Consider the following 21,362-nt stretch of genomic DNA (forward strand, 5'->3'; position numbering starts at 1 on the left):
GCTAGCCCTTATTTGGCAGCAGGGTTGCATCGGTTTCCATTGGATTTGACAGCTTGTTAGGCTGGCTAGCTAGGTAGCTAATTCGCTAACGCGAACTGTTTATCACGTAGCAGCCTATGCTGACTAGCATCGCTAGCAACTAGCTAACATGGATAAAGTCTAGTCGTGGGTCCACAAAATCAAACAAATGGTACTGAACTGATGACAAAATCATGTTTAGAAATTGTAGTAGCTATTTATGTTTTTGTTGTTGTTGTTGCTTAATGACATTGCGAATATCATATTTTTTGTCATTTAACTACCGGTATTTATTTAATCCGGTTTCGGCATGAGAAAAGTATTAATCGCAAATTCCAGCACTAACGGATACCGGGAAAAAGAAATATGAGAACCGGTCACGAATGCGGAGCCACGCCCTAAAATAACATGTGATCACAAGGCGTTTGTGACGCATTCATGCGTTCCAACTTTGTCATAATTGTCTGTAGGTTCTAAATTGCTTATGAGCTTGGCTTCCCTTCAGAAAGTAGCTGATTCTTGTACTTTACAGCTGTATTTTCCTACAGTTACTAATAATACTAGCAACAAAACAGATTTCATTCCTTAAAATGATATTGCCAGATGGAAGAAAATAATAAGGTAGGCCTAAACTGTAATAAGATATACCTTAAAGACTGCTTGTGTTTAATCCTGAATCCAGTTGCCCCTCTTGTACTGGGATAAAACAATAGGCAAGCCATGAACCTTATGGAGGAGTACATGTGTTTTGTAGACACACCTGGGTTCTAGACTGGCTGAGGTAAACATTTTAGGAAAGCCTGGGTTTTTAATATCGAAGTCATTCTAAGGGGTAGGTTTGACAAAGCAAATGAGTGAGTGAGTCTTTGACATGAAGACAGTGGTTAGATTCTGCCATTGGGACTGCTCTGATGTTTCCATTCTCTCCTGGTTATGACCATAGAGCCTTGTCCCAGTCTCTAGACCTGCCTGTCTGTGTGATGGATGACCACCTGACCTCTGAAGCTGTCAATGAGATGGTAAGTTGACCTTGTCATTTCAGTGATGCTATCATTGGCAATGTTGACGTACCACAACCATCTCTGTTGTGTTGCAGTTGTTTAATTGGCCCAACGTTGCCAATGCTCCTCCCCTCTTTAACAGTTAATAATTATTTCAGTATGATATTTGTTGTTAATTAAGTTTGATTATTTGCAATATAATTACATTTCTACCAGGAGCAGAGCAATTGTACCAGGAGCAGAGCAACCTCAGTGATGGAAACCACAGAAGAGGGAAAGCTCAACAATGTGGAACATCTGACACTTATGGACTTCCTTCAAAACCTAACTGAGAAGTATGTTCTGTTTTCTTTGGTACTATCACACCTTCAAGGAAATAGGATCAAATTAGAAACTGATCAATCTGAAAAAAATGGTCAGTGCTAGAAAAGTTGTCACATTGCAATTTTGCCAAAACAACTGACACAAAGCAAGTATAACTTCACGATCAGGCAAATAATTAAATAAAAACAATTCTGCCACGCATCCTGATATGACAACATTTATAACAATATTGTTTTCAGGCAATGGAGGGGGATTCGTGAGGGCATGTTTGACCCGGTAAGATCATGTTACTGACAATTTAATCAGATTACCATGAAAACTCTGCCTAATGTTTAACCTTGTTCATAAGCTTTTGAAAGACGCACTATGCAACATTTTAAAACACTTCTTCTGTTTCTGGAATACAGCTGACAAAACAACAGCTTGCCGGCTTGTGTCTGAGGATTGTCCAGTTTTTATCGGACAAGCTGATGCAGATCATCATCCCAGGTCTTTACGAACTACTGGGCATCCAAGATGCTGCCTCTTCTCCATTGTCACAGAGATCTCTCACAGCGTCACTCACCAGTCTGTTAGACGATAAGACTAACACCAAGTCCCGCGTGAGATTTACTGAGGCTGGTGTACCTAAGAGGCCAGGCAGTCGAAAGTCTTACAATAGCTTTCGCATCCCAACTCCCTACCCTTCCTCCAACTGTATGGAGCAGGAAGAGGAAGAAGAACAGGAATCACAACTTAAGTTCAAGGAGATTTACCTGACTAAGGGCAGTCTGGGCAGTGGAAGCTACCTGCCCAAGGGGGCCATGAGGTATGTTCTTAAAGGGAAATTTAACAACTTCATATTCATCTCCAGCATCACCATATGTGAAAATTACACATTTCCATGCTTTGTAGTAAAAAAAATATAGAGGGACGTAACTGTTTCCAATAGTGCTGAGAAATTAGTGCTTTTTGAGGTTGGTTTGGTTTCCATTCAAATATTTAAAAAATAATCACGGTTTTGGATTTCAATACTTTTTTTAGACATTGAATGCACTATGGATTATGTGTGTTGAATGCTGTAACAACACATAATAAAACAATGAATAAAAGTCCCATGATGGTAGTGACTGTCCATTAGTGTTAATGACTTATCAACCATCATTTACTTTCTCATATAAAATATTTATTTGATGACTTTATTATTTCATTCCAAGTCATCAACTCATCTCTATAGAGCTGCTGCTTATTCTGTCTGACAAAATCACTATTTTAGTAGTTCTTCTAAGTAAATAAGACCTACTTTTATGACCGCTGAACACCAACTGTCAATCACTTAGATCATGTATTTCCAGGTAGAGAATCCTCGCAACGCAACTGCTTTTTATCTCTCTCATGCATTCTCTCGTCTCTCCGTCTCAGTTAATGAGGTTTCCATATCTGCTCCACACAGACTGGACAAGCAAGTGGGCGTGCAATGGATTATGGGAATTAATTGCCGTATTTTCTGTGCTAAACTATGTAGAATATTGGCCTGTTGGAAACTACAACTCCCTACTACATTGCATAGTTCGTGCTTGATCTGATTTATCTCTACAGAAACTGAGCATCGAGCTCACAGAAGAAGAAAAAAATTAACTATATGGAATTCAAATAATTGAGCCGACGTCGGTCAATTAGTTGTTTAAAAACCGAAAAATAACAAAAATGTTGGTTAAATGCTCAGCTCTAGATTCTAATGACATCATCAGTGTGCATCGTGTGATTTTAACCAATTATGAGTAGGCATTGCCTACTAATTGGTTGATGATGTCATAGAAAACACTTATCTTCCTCTTTCTTTTTTACTACAAAACATAGAAATGCCCGTTTTTCACATATGCTGATGTTGGGGTGGTGCTGGAGATGATGAATATGAAGTTGAAACATTTAGAAATTTCCCTTTAACATTTCTTCAAACTGCCTTGTATTTATGATTGTCCTTGAAGTTATTAGAAGTTATAGTATTTGAAGTTTATAGCAATTTGGATTTTTGTAGAGGATAGATATTGCCAGGATAGATAGATATCTACAGGCCAGTTTCAATACAAATGACTTATACAAAATACACTTTATTGGGCTTTAGAAATTAAGCAGTTAGGCTGACATCACACTAAGGTTTTTTCTCAGAGAAACAGCAGCGTTTTCCTCATTGTTTTCAATGGTGCAGATGTATTTGACACACTGAATGTGCATCACAGCCTTACATATTATTTGTTTGACTTTGATGATTTCTGCGGTTTTTTTCCCAAGGACTCTAACCTCTCTGTCTGATGTGCAGAAGAAAACAACCAACTCTGAGACGCTACAAGTCCTCTTAGGTGTCTCAGAGGACACCCTTGTCACCTGTGTACAGGACAGCCTGCAAGGTTCTCTCTCCAAACTTGCATGCATGTCCAATTCTCCATCTGGAAGTGCAGGCTCTATGATGCTAACCCCTGCTGTAATGGCAGAGTTGGCTAAAGATGTCAAGTCGGCCTTATCAGTGGTCGTTAAGAGTGCCTCCGCTAGCCAAACCTCTGTAGTGACACCGGTAAGGGGAGACTCACAGACCAAGGTGACTGAGAGCATGGTGAGAGAGCTGGCTGCTAAACTTGAAAAAGTTGACCAAGAGAGCAAGAGTCTAACAGGGCAAGTCATGACCATGATCTCTGACACAATGGTGGCTTTTGTTGACGAGAACAAACAGAATTTGCTGGAAGATCTGAAGGACAAGATCACGTTTTTGGCATCGCATGTTGGCTTCATTGAGGATCTTGATGCCCTGATAAGCAAATACGAGAGCAGCTACAATATTAGTGAATCTGGTTCCTCCTGCACGCTCACATCTAAGAGCATCCAAAAACTCTCTAGCCGGGACTTTCAAACATCAGCAATACAAGCAGTGAGTGGAGTTCTTGACAAAAAAGTCAGTAGTTTGAGCTTTCCTAGTTCAGTCATTCAGTCTGAGTTAACAGGTGCTGTATCAGGTCAAACATTGTCTGGCATTGTAAAGACAGAGTCAATTCACCCAGTGGGCTCAGCAGCGTCAGTAGTTGTTAAGACTTTCGTGTCAGATATGAAGTCCTTGGCTGAATCTGAAGAGAGTCCCCAACAGAAGAGTGCCTGGTCTGCTGCTGTTCACATTTACCACAGCATCCAAAACAACTTGAAAGATTATTTCGGCAAGCTTCAGCGATGTGCCTTAAAGAGCATTGTCACATCTGATGATAACATCACAAATGCTGAGTTTAAGGAGACAGTTCCACTTCCTTGCTTAAACATGAAATATAGGCCCAGTAAGAGTGAGCCTCAGTTGCCAGAGTCCACTGGTGAAGTTACTTTACAAAGAGGCCTAAGTGAGTGCTCAAAACTTCTTTGGGCAAAAACTGAGTCAGAAGAAAGCAAGCTCCTTCTGACAACTTGCACCAAAGAAGTCATCTCAGAGCTTCTGGTCTTGTACAAGACTGCAATGTCAAAGGAGGACGCCCTGTACACTGTTGGAGAAAAAGGATCAGGCTTCTCTATTGAGAGAGAGAAATTTGTAGAGGGTGTTCTGGCTCAGCTTGGGGATATTGCCCATTCCAGGGCCTCATCACCAATAGTATGTGAGTTCCCCTGTCAAATTGAGGACAGCAGAAGTAAGGCCACAGCTTCTTTGACCAGTCTGTTAGATTGTATTAGAAAACTCTCAAGTGAGGAATTTAAGAGAAATGCCACTCAAGCAGTGAGTGAGTTCCTAGTTAAAAAGTCCACCAGTAGCTTAACTAGTGCACAGCCTGCTTATTCTGTAGCATCCAGGTCTTGTTCCATTCAAAACCAGTACACATGGTCAAAGGATATTTGTGCGGATTCTGCTGCCTTTGGCATCATTGAAACATTTGTGGAAGACCTGCAGAGCTTGGCGCAACCTGCAAAAGTAGAGGAGAGAGAACCTGACCTCCAGGAAAATGCACAAAAGCTACAGAGCAGGATCTGGTCTGCTACCACTAGTTTATATAACAATATTCAGAAGACATTAAAGGACTTCATCATTCATCAGCGGAGGTCAGACATGCTGAGCAGAACGTCTAGTCATATACCCACAGAGGACTCTGGACATCTTGGGACTAAGGAGCACATTTGTTTGGCAAGCCAGGACTTGAGGCAAGCTAGTAAGAGTGTGCCTCACTTGCACAGTTTGAACCTTGAAGTGGCTCTACACAGGGGTGTCAGCGAGAGTTCAAAACTTCTCTGGACTGAAACAGACGAGGCTCTACTGACCAATAGTACCAAAGAGGTAATTTCAACAATCTTGACCTCATGCGAGGATCAGGCATCAAATGCACCTTGCTTCTCCACAGTAGGAAAGAAAATATCTGATATGTCCCTTGAGGTCAACATGTTGGTAGGTGGTGTTCTGTCTCAGCTGAAGGACATCTCCTTGTCAAGGTCCCCAACACCATGTGAAGACATGTTTGAACGTCTCCAAGGTTCTCCTGAGCGAACCTCTCCAGTAAGTCTAGATTGCAGCACGGCTGCCTCCAAAGGCATTGCATCTTCCCACAGTCTTTCTACAAAGAGCCTCCAAAAACTCTCTAGTCATGAGTTCCAAACTAAAGCTGAGAAAGGAGTGAGTGAGGTCCTCTCTAGATCATTTAACATTGTGGAGGAAGGTACAACAGAACAGTACCTTCAGTCTGTATCTACATCCACCACATCTACTGATATTATACAAACCATGGTGAAAGACCAGCAGGAGCTCACCCAGACCACCCAATCATCTGACATGGTATCTGGAACCTCCCTGCTCACCACTGGACAGGTTTCTGAGAAAAGGATCTGGTCTGTTGCTCGTAACATCTACTACAGTCTGCAAAGTAAGATTACGGAGTTTCTCAGAAAAGATCTTCAAAGATCAGACACAACACTTGGTTCAATCCAAATCTTTACGTATCAAAGCAGTCCTGCATCACAAAGAGCAAGTCTCTGCCATCTTGAGGTCAACCAGAGCAGTGTTACACCTGGTGGAAACGATGCCTGTGTGGACATTCCGCACAAATTACTACCTAAAACCACTGAGCTCTCAGGATCCATGCTGGAGGATATTGACACGATCCGTTGTAGGAGTGCTGACAGCCAAAATACAAGAAATACCTCTTCTTCACGCTCTTCTATCTCTCTAACACCTACTTCAAAATTAAGGCAGTCGAAATGGCACTTTGCTTTACCCGGGACTCCCATCCCCACTGAGTTTCCTGCTCAGATTGACTTTCCCATTGTTAGAAACACAATCATTGAGGACTTCTTTCACACAGAGGACTTACTTCCTGTAACCTTTGTGGACAAAGTCAGGCAAGCTGCTGGGGTGGTAGTGGACATTATGGTGGAAAGTGTTGAGAACACACAGGAAAATGGACAGGGTGCTTCTCATCTTGACGACCTCCGATCTGCTGTTAGGAAATTGAGAAAAATCATTTCCACTTGGACCATCCACATTTTCAGCCATGAATTGGTGGATAAAGTGATAGCCATTCAGGACAGCCACAGCACTCCACAGGTCTTAACATTGGAAGCAGCCAAAAGTGCTTCAGACTCCATTCTTTCAAGGCTGAAATGGGGAAAGGAACAATGTGCCATATCCAAGGAGCTCTCCTCTCAGCTTCTCCAGATATTTGCTGAAGAGACAGTGAAGTGCTTCCTGAGACAGTGGTCAGATGAGTATGAAAACATAAACTTTGATGTTTCAGTCCAGAACGATCCAAAGACTTCTACTTGCATGGTCATTCTTCAAATGATCACCAAAGCCACTGCTAAATGTTATTTTGAGTCCGCTACCAGCGTGGCCACCAGTGACATTGTAGAAGGCGTGTTTGATTTGGAAAGGGATACCATCAGCAGTACTGGAGAGCAGGTCCTCACCTTCAATACAAAGGTATAGTACACATACATCTTTCATGAATAACACTGCTGTTGACCTTTTATATGATTCTTTGTGTCATGGCATTGCACTGCTTCTTTGCAGTTGATATGCTGTACTTTAAGATATCGAAAACATTTCAGTTTGTTTTAATGTGCCTTTTCCCACCAACCAGGGTTCCAATAATGTTAGTAAGAACCTCTGTCCTCAAGAGTCTCTGGAGTACCAGCCTCAGAACATTTCCCCTACTGTGTACTTTACAGGTAAGCCCTGCTGCTGTTTAGGCTGCTGCTCAGTCAAGACTGAGACATTATCCCTTTACCATTCCACTAATTCATTTGGAAAGACGTTGTACTCCTCTGAGTTGTTACCTATGACATACTGTACTGTGGGCTGGGTGGTAGCCTAGTGGGTTAAGAGGTTGGGCCAGTAACCGATAGGTTGCTGGTTCAGAATCCCTGAGTTCACGAGGCAAAATCTGTCAATGTGCTCTTGAGCAAGGCACTTAATCCTAATTGCTCCTTGTAAGTCTCTCTGGATAAGAGTGTCTGATACATGAGTAAAAATGTAAATTGATGGCATGCTGGATGGTCTTTCGTTGCAGAGACGATGACAACATCTCATGGCTCCTTTTCTCCAGAGGGAATTTATGATATCGCATCGTCCTTCCCACTTGAAGAGAAGAGTCGCAAACCCTCCCTTTTCACCAGATTGTCTAGATCCATCACAAAAGGCTTTCTCAGCCCATTCAAATCTTCAAGGAAAACCAAATTATTTAAATAAATTCCTCATTATAACAACGAGAGCATTCATTTGTTCAGATGAGAATCTAATTGTATTGGTCACATACGCCGAAAACAACTGTGAGATGCTTTATTACGAGCCCATTCCCAACAATGCAGAGTTAAAAATTAAGAAAATATTTTCTAAATAGTAACACAATAACAATAACAAGGCTATATACAAGGAGTACCAGTACCGAGTCAATGTGCATGGGTGGGAGGTAGTTGAGGTAATACAGTATGTACATGTAGGTAAGGGTAAAAGTGACTAGGCAATCAGGATAGATAATAAACACAGTAGCAGCAGCTAGTGTGAAAGTCGGTCAGTGTCACAGTGAATGTGTGGGTAGAGTGTAGTGAGTGTGCATCGAGCCAATTCAAGAGAGTCAGTGGAAAACAATTAGAAAAATACATCAATAACAAAGGGGGTCAATGCAAATAGTGCAGGTGGCCATTTAATTAACGTTCAGCAGTCTAATGACTTGGGGGTAGAAGCTGTTCAGCAGTCTGACTTGGAGGTAGAAGCTGTTCAGCAGTCTAATGATTTGGGGGTAGAAGCTGTTCAGCAGTCTTATGGCTTTGGGGTAGAAGCTGTTCAGCAGTCTAATGGCTTTGGGGTAGAAACTGTTCAGCAGTCTAATGGCTTGGGGGTAGAACCTGTTCAGCAGTCTGGTGGCTTGGGGGTAGAAGCTGTTCAGCAGTCTAATGGCTTTGGGATAGAAGCTGTTCAGCAGTCTGATGGCTTGAGGGTAGAAGCTGTTCTTCAGTCTAATGACTTGGAGGTAGAAGCTGTTCAGCAGTCTGACTTGGGGGTAGAAGCTGTTCAGCAGTCTAATGGCTTTGGGGTAGAAGCTGTTCAGCAGTCTAATGACTTGGGGGTAGAAGCTGTTCAGCAGTCTAATGACTTGGAGGTAGAAGCTGTTCAGCAGTCTAATGACTTGGGGGTAGAAGCTGTTCAGCAGTCTAATGGCTTGGGGGTAGAAGCTGTTCAGCAGTCTAATGGCTTTGGGGTAGAAGCTGTTAAGCAGTCTAATGACTTGGGGGGTAGAAGCTGTTCAGCAGTCTAATGACTTGGGGGTAGAAGCTGTTCAGCAGTCTAATGACTTGGAGGTAGAAGCTGTTCAGCAGTCTAATGACTTGGAGGTAGAAGCTGTTCAGCAGTCTTATGACTTGGGGGTAGAAGCTGTTAAGGAGCCTTTTGTCCCAGAATTGGTGCTCTCGTATCGCTTGCCATGTGGTAGCAGAGTGAACAGTCTATGACTTGGGTGGTTGGAGCCTTTTGCCAATCATTTACATATCACTTACTTTATTTTTATTTGATTTGATGTCATATTGTAAACGTATGTATCTGTTTTGCTGAAAATATGATTTTGAAAACAATGAATGTCTACAAGTGCTTCATAAAACAGTTATATTTATTTTTGTATTTTCAAAAGACAGCAAATAGCCAATCAAGTATCAACAAAAGTTAAATGAAAGACAGATTTAATTTTCAGTGAATAATTGTCTTGTCCAGTGAGCAACTCAATGACATCGATTCAATGACATCATTAGATCACCTCCAAGAAGCATCTTCAACGTTCACCTGACAACCCATTGGATAAGACACATACACTAACCAAGTGTTTCTTACCTGTCAACAAGGTTGAGATCAGAAGCTTCTTCAATACCCCAGAAATGGAAAGGCTTTGAGACAAAGACAATCAACTGTCCAGATAATGCACATACACTAACCCGGACGTTCTACTTGCCCCACTGAGTTACAGCAAAGTTATCATTTATGCATGGGTCCACGATCCACTCATAGCTCTCACAGCTATCTGACAGTTCTCAGAATACTAAGGAAGAAGTGTGTGATATTGGATTTGGTATCCTTCCCACTCCCAAGTGATTGGGAGTCCCATAGGGTGCCGCATAATTGGCCCAGCGTCGTCCGGGTTTGGCCATCATTGTAAATAAGAATTTGTTCTTAACTGACTTGTCTATGATGATGACTGAATGATGACACATGCTGTGCTAACACATCGTCACAGTAGTTGTCAGTTTTGTAACGTAAATAAAGAATTTGTCAAATACTCTACGTGAAATACAGTATGTATTATTTTCCCATAATGCCATTATTTCATGTCTTGTGGTATTTTTAGCATTTTTTCCCCCCTTATGTATCAGGTGTATTATTTTGACACTGCACAGACTCATTTAAATGAGCAATAATGATCCACATCTTAATAAAATAGTTTTAAGGCAGCAGTGTTCATACTGTATTTTACATTGATTTCAACCACTATAGGTCTTCATCAGCAAGTGAGGATTTCTATGGATAAAAACTAGTGTTAAGTGTGGGGGGGGGGCTCAATTAGACCCATGTCAAACACTTACAATCACGTACAGTACAACCACATTCAGTACAATCACATAGTCACATTCAGTACAACCACATAGTCACATTCAGTACAACCACATAGTCACATACAGCACAACCACAGTCACATTCAGTCAACTGAATGATTCTAGAATAATAATAATTCCATTCACATTTGGCTACTACAAATAGCCAGTGAAATATGATACGTTTTTTGTTCCTTGAGAGGAATGACTGAGAATCCACTGCCTGCCGTTGTAAACTTTCTGCACACAAATCAAACACAGTACTGACTATATCTATAAGCCTCATCCAAAGGAACGAAATTCTAAGTTGTCCGCATTGTTTCAGGCATCATCCGTTCCAAAGTCTCATCTTGTTCACTGTAAAAAATAAAAACTCAAATAAGAGTTCCTTTTTGGACAATTTCAGGTTGTCCCTCCTTGTTTCAGTATGTTTAATCTGCCTAATGACCAGGATCCTGGTGTCTACCCAATGTGCTGAGCACTCCTCCTGGACAGAGTCCGCGCTACATTCAGCTGCTGCAACCATGGTCTCTGTGTGAAGGCACTGTTAGAGAGTCAATCAACCAGAACAAGGTTAGGAGACCAAATCTGTGTCCTAGCATTGTGAAATACTGTATATGTAATGGCCTCAATACATTAATGAAGCGCCCTTACATCCTATCCTCTCCCCATACTGAAACAACTTGTTAGGGTGAACCAATAAGACTGACACTATATACCTTCTAAGCATGATAGTTGGCTCATGATTTGTTTCAGGACTTGTTAGGGTAAACCTATAACAGCTTCTAACCCAAAGTCATAAGACTGCTGAACAATTAATAAAATGGCCACCGGACAAGTTCAAATGTTTTATTATTTGTTACTTTAGTTTATTGGGTAAATATTCTCTTCAACTCTTCTTGAACTGCACTGTTTGTTAAGGGCCTGTAAGTAAAGTATTTCACGGAAAGATCTACACTTGTTGTATTCAGCGCATGTGACAAATAAAGTTTGAGTTGATTTGATTATGTACCTTCTAAGCATGATGGTTGGCTCATGATTTGTTTGTACTGAAATCTATTCAGGGAGGATAAGGGTATATCATAGGCAGTGATGTAGTGGTAAAACCATTGACTGGTAAATGCTGATTGCCGTTCAGGATTAAAGAAGTAACGCTCCCTCTACTTTCAATGCATCTTCCACAAAAGGTGGGTAAATGCTTGAACAAAATAAAATAAAAAGTGTGTAAACAGCTTTTACATGTGTCCCCCCCCCCCCCCCCCCCCACTGATTATAGGAGGCTTCTTCTGACAGTATTCACACCTTTCATAAGAAACCTCCAGAGAAATATTCATATTCACCGTAGCTGTCATTTAAACTTGGACTAACCTGGCCAAGGCCAAACAGTATATGGCGTTTTCTCTGGGTGTGCGGTCGCAGTGGAGAGAAAAGGCCTCCAGTGAGGTGGTGAGTATCTGGGCGGAGTTTGGCGAGGCAAACACAGGTCTGAGATTGGTGTCTCTGGAAATGGGCGGGAGCGGGACTCTGCTCCTCCATTGGTTGCTGTTCTGATCCCCACTCTCATCCTCCTCACATCCCTTCCCTCCACATCCCCTCTTCTTCTCTCTTTCATCACTCGTGGCCACAGGGTGTTGCTTCGGTAGTTGAAGAGGTTTATCCTGGGATGCCAGGGCGCGGAGCTGGCAGGTTACATGAGATGGGCAGTTGATGGGGGTCAAACTTTGAGAGGCTGTGGACATCACCCTGATACCCGCCTTGGCCTCACTCCTCCTGGGCTTGGAAGACATCTTGGGGAGGGTGAAGCCGTCCACCAGGACCGTGTCGCCCACCCTGGTCCTGAACGGAGCCCTGTTGAGGCCCATGCAGTGCCTGGATGCTGCCCTCCTCTGCCCCAGCCTCACCCAGCCCTTTATCTGGAGGTATGTCCGCATGGGCAGGGCCATACCTGGGAGGACCACCACAGAGCACAGCTTGGTGGCCAGGTGACTCACACACTCCCTGTGGCCGTACTGAAGGGCGATCCTCAGGGGGTCACGACCCTGGGGATCCTGACAGGCAAGGGTCAGAACGCTGCTGGCGATACAGAGTTTGAGGATGGTGAGCTGGCCGAGCTCGATGGAGGCGACAGCGGGACACTTGGCGACGTCGGGGTGGGCCGTCTGGTGGCACCACTCACGGTAAGGGTGAACCCCCACCGGCTCAATGACACGCACCCCCCTCTCCAGCAGCCAGCCGGCCAGGTCCAGGTGGCCCAGAGAAGCAGCGATGTAGAGTGCCACCCGGAGCTGGAACCTGGAATAATACAGAATCAATGTATTTATAACACGTTTCAAGTTTTTTTTGTCAAGTTCACAAGATACAGTGGGTTATAAAACAGTACAGTAAAATGCTTACTTGCAAGCTCTTTCCCACAATGCAGTATTAAATATCAGGGTAAGAGAAAAAACATATGAAGGAAAAAAACACGAGAATATAAGCTATATACAGGGTCAGTACTATCATTATAAGCTATATACAGGGTCAGTACTATCATTGTAAGCTAAATACAGGGTCAGTACCATTATTGTAAGCTATATACAGGGTCAGTACTATCATTGTAAGCTATATACAGGGTCAGTACTATCATTGTAAGCTATATACAGGGTCAGTACTATCATTGTAAGCTATATAAAGGTTCAGTACCATCACTGTTGATAGTAAGTCTATCATACAGTTCAGTGTGTAGATGTGTATTCTGACCTCCTCACAGGTCTCTCCCTAGACAGGTGTCGTTGGACGGTCAGTCTGTGTCCCAGGAAGCAGCCTCTGAGGGACTCCGCCCACCCATCCCAGGTGTCCAACCGTAGAGTAGCCCCTGGGAGACAGAGACACATGCAGGTTGTCCTCCTGGTTTCCATGAACCAAGAATGTGTTCCATACAGTCCATTTGTCTCTATGTTACATCCATAAGGTGTTGAGCCAGAGGACCATTGATCTACTGCACAAGGAAGGCCATACCCAGGTCAATGGCGTAGTCGTGCAGCCAGTTGCAGTCGTAGAGTTGCAGGCTGGTGGGAGAGCTCAGTCTGAAGGAGCTGACGGGAAGCCCACACTGCTGGGACACCAGGGTCATGAGCCTGGCCACAGACGTACTCAGGAGAAACACAGTGCCCAAGACTGAGAGGGTCTCCCCCGTCACGGCACTGAACACACGCACCACCGGCTCCCGCTGAAGTATAAGACCATGGACATTCAGTAAATTCACTTGTTTTACATAAATACCTATGTTGTGTTTATACACCGAGTAAACAAAACATTATGAACACCGGTTCTTTCCATGACAAAGACTGACCAGGTGAATCCAGGTGAAAGCTATGATCCCTTAATGATGTCACTTGTTAAATCCACTTCAGTGTAGATGAAGGGGAGCGGACAGGTTAAAGAAGGATTTTTAAGCCTTGAGACAATTGAGACATGGATTGTGTATGTGTGCCATTCAGAGGGTGAATGGGCAAGACAAAATATTTAAGTGCCTTTGAACGGGGTAGTAGGTGCCAGGTGCACCGGTTTGTGTCAAGAACTGCAATGCTGCTGGGGTTTTTCACACTCAACAGTTTCCTGTGTGGTCCACCACCCAAAGAACATCCAGCCAACTTGGCACAACTGTTGGAAGCATTGGAGTCAACATGGGCCAGCATCCCTGTGGAACGCTTTCAAACACCTTGTAGAGTCCATGCCCCAACGAATTGAGGCTGTTCTGATGGCAAAAGGCGGGGTGCAACTCAATATTAGGAAGGTGTTTCTAATGTTTGGTACACTCAGTATATATAAGTTAGGAGTCATATAATTACAGGGTTAAGATGAACTGGCTCCTTTGCACTGCTCTTAGGTCTGGTTTGTGTTTTTACTGTTAATGGTAAAGGTTAGGATTTGGTGAGAGTATGCTGATCCTAGATCTGTGCCCAAGGGCAATTTCTATCCAGAGACAAATCAAAGGTCCATGCTATTTAAACTTATAATCTACCACCATCTCGTGGCTCAAACTTGTAACAACATTTTCTAATTAATGTGCTGTACTGAGTTTTGTTCTATCACATTGAACACTAATCTGGGTGCAGATTAATTAAATTGAACACTAATCTGGGTGTAAATTAAATTGAAGACTAATCTGGGTGCAGATTAAATTGAACACTAATCTGGGTGCAGATTAATTAAATTGAACACTAATCTGGGTGTAAATTAAATTGAAGACTAATCTGGGTGCAGATTAAATTGAACACTAATCTGGGTGAAAATTAAATTGAAGACTAATCTGGGTGCAGATTAAATTGAACACTAATCTGGGTGTAAATTAAATTGAAGACTAATCTGGGTGCAGATTAAATTGTTAACAGAAATATTATGAATATGTATTTCAATGAACCCAAAGGGCCTCTTCTTCTCCTACTATACGGCCTGCTGTGCTCTACTGTACTCTGCTGTACTTTGCTGTACTCTGTCTGCTGTACTCTGCTGTGCTCTACTGTACTCTGCTGTACTCTGCTGTGCTCTACTGTACTCTGCTGTGCTCTACTGTACTATAAACCACTGGGTATACAGACTCTTCAGATACTGTTAGCGAACACCAGACTGAGGTCGAGGCGATTACATGGGGAAAAGGTTTATGACTGTAAGGGTGTTTGGTACAAAGGCAACACTACATCGGGCCACATTTCAGCTCTATCCCAGGTCAACCATACAATACTATAGATTTCCACTCTAGTCAACCAGCAAGAAGGAGAGACAGACAGAAGGTCTGGCTTTGACTATGTCAATGATGGGATGTGTAAGTAAGGATTAAGGAACACAAATAAACATTATTCTGATGGTTAAATTTGTACTTAGATACATAACCACTCTCCTCTGTTAGCAAATCTTCCACAGAACTTTGTGGGACAGAGTGAGTTCTGTCCCTGTCTGGCTCTGGACATGTACCCAGGGACCTCTGTACAACAACACTTCACACTCACGAAGCAGTGTTCTTACTAACCAATCACTCTACCATAACCATGGTCTCAGTATAAAGCAGTGTCCTTACTAACCAATCACTCTACCATAACCATGGTCTTGGTTGAGCAAGGGCAATATTACTTTAAGTCTCAAGCAGGGTGACCTCAACATACTATATATCGCCATACTATATACCACCACACTATACAGTGGGGCAAAAAAGTATTTAGTCAGCCACCAATTGTGCAAGTTCTCCCACTTAAAAAGATGAGAGAGGCCTGTAATTTTCATCATAGGTACACTTCAACTATGACAGACAAAATGAGAGAAAAAAATCCAGAAAAATCACATTGTAGGATTTTTAATGAATTTATTTGCAAATTATGGTGGAAAATAAGTATTTGGTCACCTACAAACAAGCAACATTTCTGGCTCTCACAGACCTGTAACTTCTTCTTTAAGAGGCTCCTCTGTCCTCCACTCGTTACCTGTATTAATGGCACCTGTTTGAATGAACTAAATCACCTAATCATACTATATATAACCATACTATATAATCATACTATATAACCATACTATATCACCATACTATATATTACCACACTCTATATCACCACACTCTATATCACCATACTATATATCACCATACTATATCACCATACTATATATCACCATAATATATATAATCATACTATATAACCATACTATATCACCATACTATATATTACCACACTCTATATCACCATACTATATATATAACCATACTATATAATCATACAATATAACCATACTATATAATCATACTATATCACCATACTATATATCACCATACTATATATCACCATACTATATATCACCACACTATATATCACCATGCTATATAATCATACTATATAACCATACTATATAATCATACTATATAACCATACTACATATCACCACGCTATATATCACCATACTATATAATCATACTATATAACCATACTATATCACCATACTATATATCACCATACTATATATCACCATACTATATATCACCACACTATATATCACCATAATACATATATAATCATACTATATAACACCATACTATATATAACCATACTATATATAACCATACTATATATCACCACACTATATATCACCATGCTATATATCACCATACTATATATAACCATGCTATATATAACCATAATATATATAATCATACTATATAACCATACTATATAATCATACTATTTAACCATACTATATATCACCATACTATATATTACCATACTATATATAACCATACTATATATCACCATACTATATATCACCATAATACATATATAATCATACTATATAACACCATACTATATATAACCATACTATATATAACCATACTATATATCACCATACTATATATAAATATACTATATATTACCACACTATATATCACCATACTATATCACCATACTATATAATCATACTATTTAACCATACTAAATATCACCATGCTATATATATAACCATACTTTATCACCATACTATATCACCATACTATATATTACCACACTATAAATCACCATACTATATATCACCATACTATATATAACCATAATATATATAATCATACTATATAACCATACTATATAAGCATACTATATAATCATACTATATCACCATACTATATATTACCACACTATATATCACCACACTATATATCACCATTCTATAGATTACCATACTATATATAACCATGCTATATATAACCATAATATATATAATCATACTATATAACCATACTATATAATCATACAATTTAACCATACTATATAATCATACTATTTAACCATACTATATATCACCATACTATATATTACCATACTATATATCACCATGCTATATAATCATATCACCATACTATATAATCACACTATATCACCATACTATATCACCATACTATATATCACCATGCTATATATATATAACCATACTATATAACCATACTATATAACCATACTATATAATCACACTATATCACCATACTATATCACCATACTATATATCACCATGCTATATATATAACCATACTATATAACCATACTATATAACCATACTATATAACCATACTATATCACCATACTATATCACCATACTATATATCACCATGCTATATATATAACCATACTATATAATCATACTATATAACCATACTATATAACCATATTATATAACCATACTATATAACCATACTATATCACCATACTATATCACCATACTATATATTACCACACTCTATATCACCATAATATATATAATCATACTATTTAACCATACTATATAACCATACTATTTATCACCACACTATATATCACCTTACTATATATAACCATAATATATATAATCATACTATATATATACTATTATAACCATACTATATAATCATACAATTTAACCATACTACATAATCATACAATATAACCATACTATATAATCATACTATATAACCATACTATATAATCATACTATATAACCATACTATATAATCATACTATATAACCATACTATATAATCATACTATATAATCATACTATATCACCATACTATATATTACCACAATATATATAATCATACTATTTAAACATACTATATATATCACCATACTATATAACCATACTATATCACCATACTATATATTACCACACTCTATATCACCATTATATATATAATCATACTATATAACCATACTATTTAACCATACTATATATCACCACACTATATATATATCACCATACTATATATTACCACACTATATCTGAAACACTTTATGTTAATGATAGTATGAAGCTGTTTCAAGCAATAGCCAGCTCACTTTGATATGCATTTTCAAGCACGGGTAGAAACAGCTAGGTGTTCGGCTGGTACCTTCAGCAGGCAGCAGATGGCACTGCTAGGGGTGATGCCAACGTCTGTCAGGACCCAGCTGTCCCGAAGGATGGCACCAGCATAGCTCAGCTCCAGGAAGTGCCTCACCTGCTTGTCGTCTGACAGTTGCACGTGGAAGTAATCCTGCCAGAGGAAGAAGATTGGAAACACAAGGAGCCGTAATTGAGTGTCCCATACAATCAGAGTGAGAGGGCTCAGCACTGATGGAGCCGTAATGGAGGGTGTCCCACACAGACACCCATTATGGAGGGTGTTCCACCCAGGCAGATGTCAATGTTTACCATACAATAATTGTAAAAGTGTCCAAATGTGTACAATTAAGAAATAAGGCCCAAGGAGGTGTGGTATATGGCCAATATACCACGGCCAAGGGCTGTTCTTAGGCACAACGCAACGTGGAGGTATATTGGCCATATACCACAAACCCCCAAGGTGACTTCTTTTTTTTTCTTCTCCAATTTAGTGGTATCCAATTGGTAGTTACAGTCTTGTCCCATTGCTACAACTCCCATATGGACTTGGGAGAGGCGAGAGCCAAGAGCCGTGCGTCCTCCGAAACACAACCCAGCCAAGCCACACTGCTTCATGACACCATGCCCGCTTAACCTGGAAGCCAGCCGTGTCGACCGTGTCAGCGGGCACTGCTGCGTGCACTGCGCCTGGCCCGCCACAGGAGTCACTAGTGCGTGATGGGACAATGTTGACAAAGCACTGCTGGCGTGGCTGTCTCCTACTGTAAGTACTATCGCCCTATCACATGTCTCCTACTGTAAGTACTATCGCCCCATCACATGTCTCCTACTGTAAGTACTATCGCCCCATCACACGTCTCCTACTGTAAGTACTATCGCCCCATCACATAACCATGTCTCCTACTGTAAGTACTATCGCCCCATCACATGTCTCCTACTGTAAGTACTATCGCCCCATCACATAACCATATCTCCTACTGTAGGTACTATCACCCCATCACATAACCATGTCTCCTACTGTAAGTACTATCGCCCCATCACATGTCTCCTACTGTAAGTACCATCGCCCCATCACGTCTCCTACTGTAAGTACGATCGCCCCATCACGTCTCCTACTGTAAGTACTATCACCCCATCACATAACCATGTCTCCTATTGTAAGTACTAGTCACATACTTTACTTGACACCAGCCAAATGAACAAATTGCTTCTTAGAATCATCTTCCTTTCCCATGGAGCTGTTGGCCGAGGTTGGAGAAGCCAGGAGGAAGGCATGGCCAGCCGTTGAGAAATGCTTGTTGAAGTTTTTGGTTATCATGGATTTATCTGTGGTGACTGTGTTACCTAGCCTCAATGCAGTGGGCAGCTGGGAGGGATGCAAACAGGCTCACATAAACCCTTCATGAAGACAAGTAGCCTAGTGGTTAGAGTGTTGGACTGGTAACCGAAAGGTTGCAAGTTCAAATCCCTGAACTGACAAGGTACAAATCTGTCATTCTGCCCCTGAACAGGCAGTTAACCCACTGTTCCTAGGCCTTTAATGAAAATAAGAATTTGTTTTTAACTGACTTGCCTTGTAAAATAAAAATTTGAAGCAGAGCTTGATTTGTAAATTGGGAGGTGCCAGAGGGGGGGCTCTGTGGTACCAGAACTCATGAGAAAAAAGATCACCTATTATAATAGAGCATTGAACGCATATCATCACATTTGGGTAGAGCAGTAGAGTAGAGCCATTTACAGTAGGTGAACACATGGGGAACATTTTTAGTAGCCTAGGGTCCGGGAAAGTGTTGGCCTTTTTAAAACCGCATTTCGTGCAATTCTACATCCTTTTACATGACTGGAGACTTTGGCATTATCTTTTTTTAATCCGCACAAATGATCGAAATGGCAGGCTACTTTGACACTGACAAACTTAGTATCTGAGATCAATAAAAACGACCTTGTCTTGAATCCATCAATAGCCTATAGGCCTAGGTTTGTGGAGAAACATATAGTAGGCTACAATATGAGGAGGAAATTAGTCCTAAAAATGCTTTCCAGTTTCACTGACTCACCCAATGATGCGCAGCTCACTCGCTGGAGATTGTCGATGCGCTCGTGTCAAAAGGCTATCTCTCCCTCTCTCTGTTTTGTAAAACAATGTTTGGGTTTTGATCAAATATTTTGGTAGTCTACAGCATAGTCTTATCTTTTCAGCAAGAGTCATTGCTTTTCAATCTGTGTTTTCCCTCGATTGTATTTGAAATATTGCAAAAGGCCTGTTTTGTCTGCCTGCTGTTTTTTCACTGACAGATTTGCCTCGCGTTCCCGACTGTAGGCTATTCTTTGTTATTGGGCTACAATCCGCAGCTAGGCTATTTAAAAAAGGGGCCATTGGTCCTCTGTAGCTAAATTATAGGGCTTCTCATGACGTATTAGGCTATTCTGAATGATTTAATTTATTTCTGAACAGACAGCAGTAATTCCGTAACTTTAGAAAATTCCTCCAGAACCCTTCATGCAGCTATGATTCTATAAGGAAACAAATGATGAAGTGCAACTCTGGAGAGATGAGGGGGCAGGATAATTGACGAAGAGGCAACTCGAATGAACTTTGATCGCTTTTATTATAATTGTTACATAGCAAAAAGTGAAAATTATTTTTCATGGCACGAGAGGTACCGGATTCGGCCAAGTAGGTTCCGGAACAAAACAGTCCAGAACGGAACGGTGCCGGATCCTGTTCTGGCATGATCCTGCTCAAATTAAGCACTGATTTGAAGTACCTATGCCTCTACCTGCTAAGTATAAAGATTATTAAACTAGATTCAGTGGGCTTGTCATTCACAGCACTGATGAAAAATCAAGTACAGTTGATCTAAATGTGGATATACGAGGACATCTAGTGGTCACCGGATTTAAAAAAAAATTCATGCAAGCTATCTTTGCACTAGCATGCGATGCCATATATTTCACGCAGGTATTTATTTTTCAACATGTATTGTCATTGACTGGAACAAAATATAATTGTATGAGCTATGCCTCTGTGTCCCGGCGTTGTTGTACCCCTCTACTATCTGGCTTGGTGGGGCGATCTCGT

The 21,362-nt window shown here is 40.8% G+C and overlaps 2 protein-coding genes across 8 annotated transcripts in view; one reads left to right on the forward strand and one right to left on the reverse strand.

Moving 5' to 3' along the window:
- Positions 1-448: 448 nt before the first annotated feature.
- Positions 449-8,036, forward strand: LOC118936734. Of its 4 annotated transcripts, XM_036933839.1 has the most exons (8): positions 449-639; positions 962-1,037; positions 1,236-1,354; positions 1,583-1,619; positions 1,751-2,151; positions 3,615-7,254; positions 7,415-7,502; positions 7,844-8,036. In XM_036933839.1, exons 2-8 carry the CDS (start codon positions 999-1,001, stop codon positions 8,020-8,022), a joined length of 4,503 nt encoding a protein of 1,500 aa, XP_036789734.1. In that variant the 5' UTR covers positions 449-639; positions 962-998; the 3' UTR covers positions 8,023-8,036. The 4 variants fall into 4 exon arrangements, with proteins under 4 accessions (XP_036789734.1, XP_036789648.1, XP_036789806.1 ...); XM_036933753.1 differs by having other exon boundaries at positions 449-1,037; XM_036933975.1 differs by lacking the exons at positions 449-639; positions 962-1,037; positions 1,236-1,354 and having other exon boundaries at positions 1,751-1,832.
- Positions 8,037-10,468: 2,432 nt separating this feature from the next.
- The window catches only part of LOC110515168 (protein ANKUB1-like), a 41,374-nt gene continuing 30,480 nt past the window's right edge, over positions 10,469-21,362 (reverse strand). The window contains exons 1-5 of one of the 4 annotated variants that reach the window (XM_036937672.1): positions 20,338-20,983; positions 18,288-18,431; positions 13,149-13,617; positions 11,778-12,701; positions 10,469-10,766 (exon numbers count right to left, since the gene is read on the reverse strand). In XM_036937672.1, coding sequence (XP_036793567.1) covers positions 10,712-10,766; positions 11,778-12,701; positions 13,149-13,306 — 1,137 coding nt within the window. In that variant the 5' untranslated portion in view covers positions 13,307-13,617; positions 18,288-18,431; positions 20,338-20,983 and the 3' untranslated portion in view covers positions 10,469-10,711. The other 3 variants (XM_036937548.1, XM_036937637.1, XM_036937605.1) reach the window with 3 other exon arrangements.

Source organism: Oncorhynchus mykiss, chromosome 1 (genome assembly GCF_013265735.2).
Source record: "Oncorhynchus mykiss isolate Arlee chromosome 1, USDA_OmykA_1.1, whole genome shotgun sequence".
NCBI classification, from domain to species: Eukaryota; Metazoa; Chordata; class Actinopteri; order Salmoniformes; family Salmonidae; genus Oncorhynchus; species Oncorhynchus mykiss.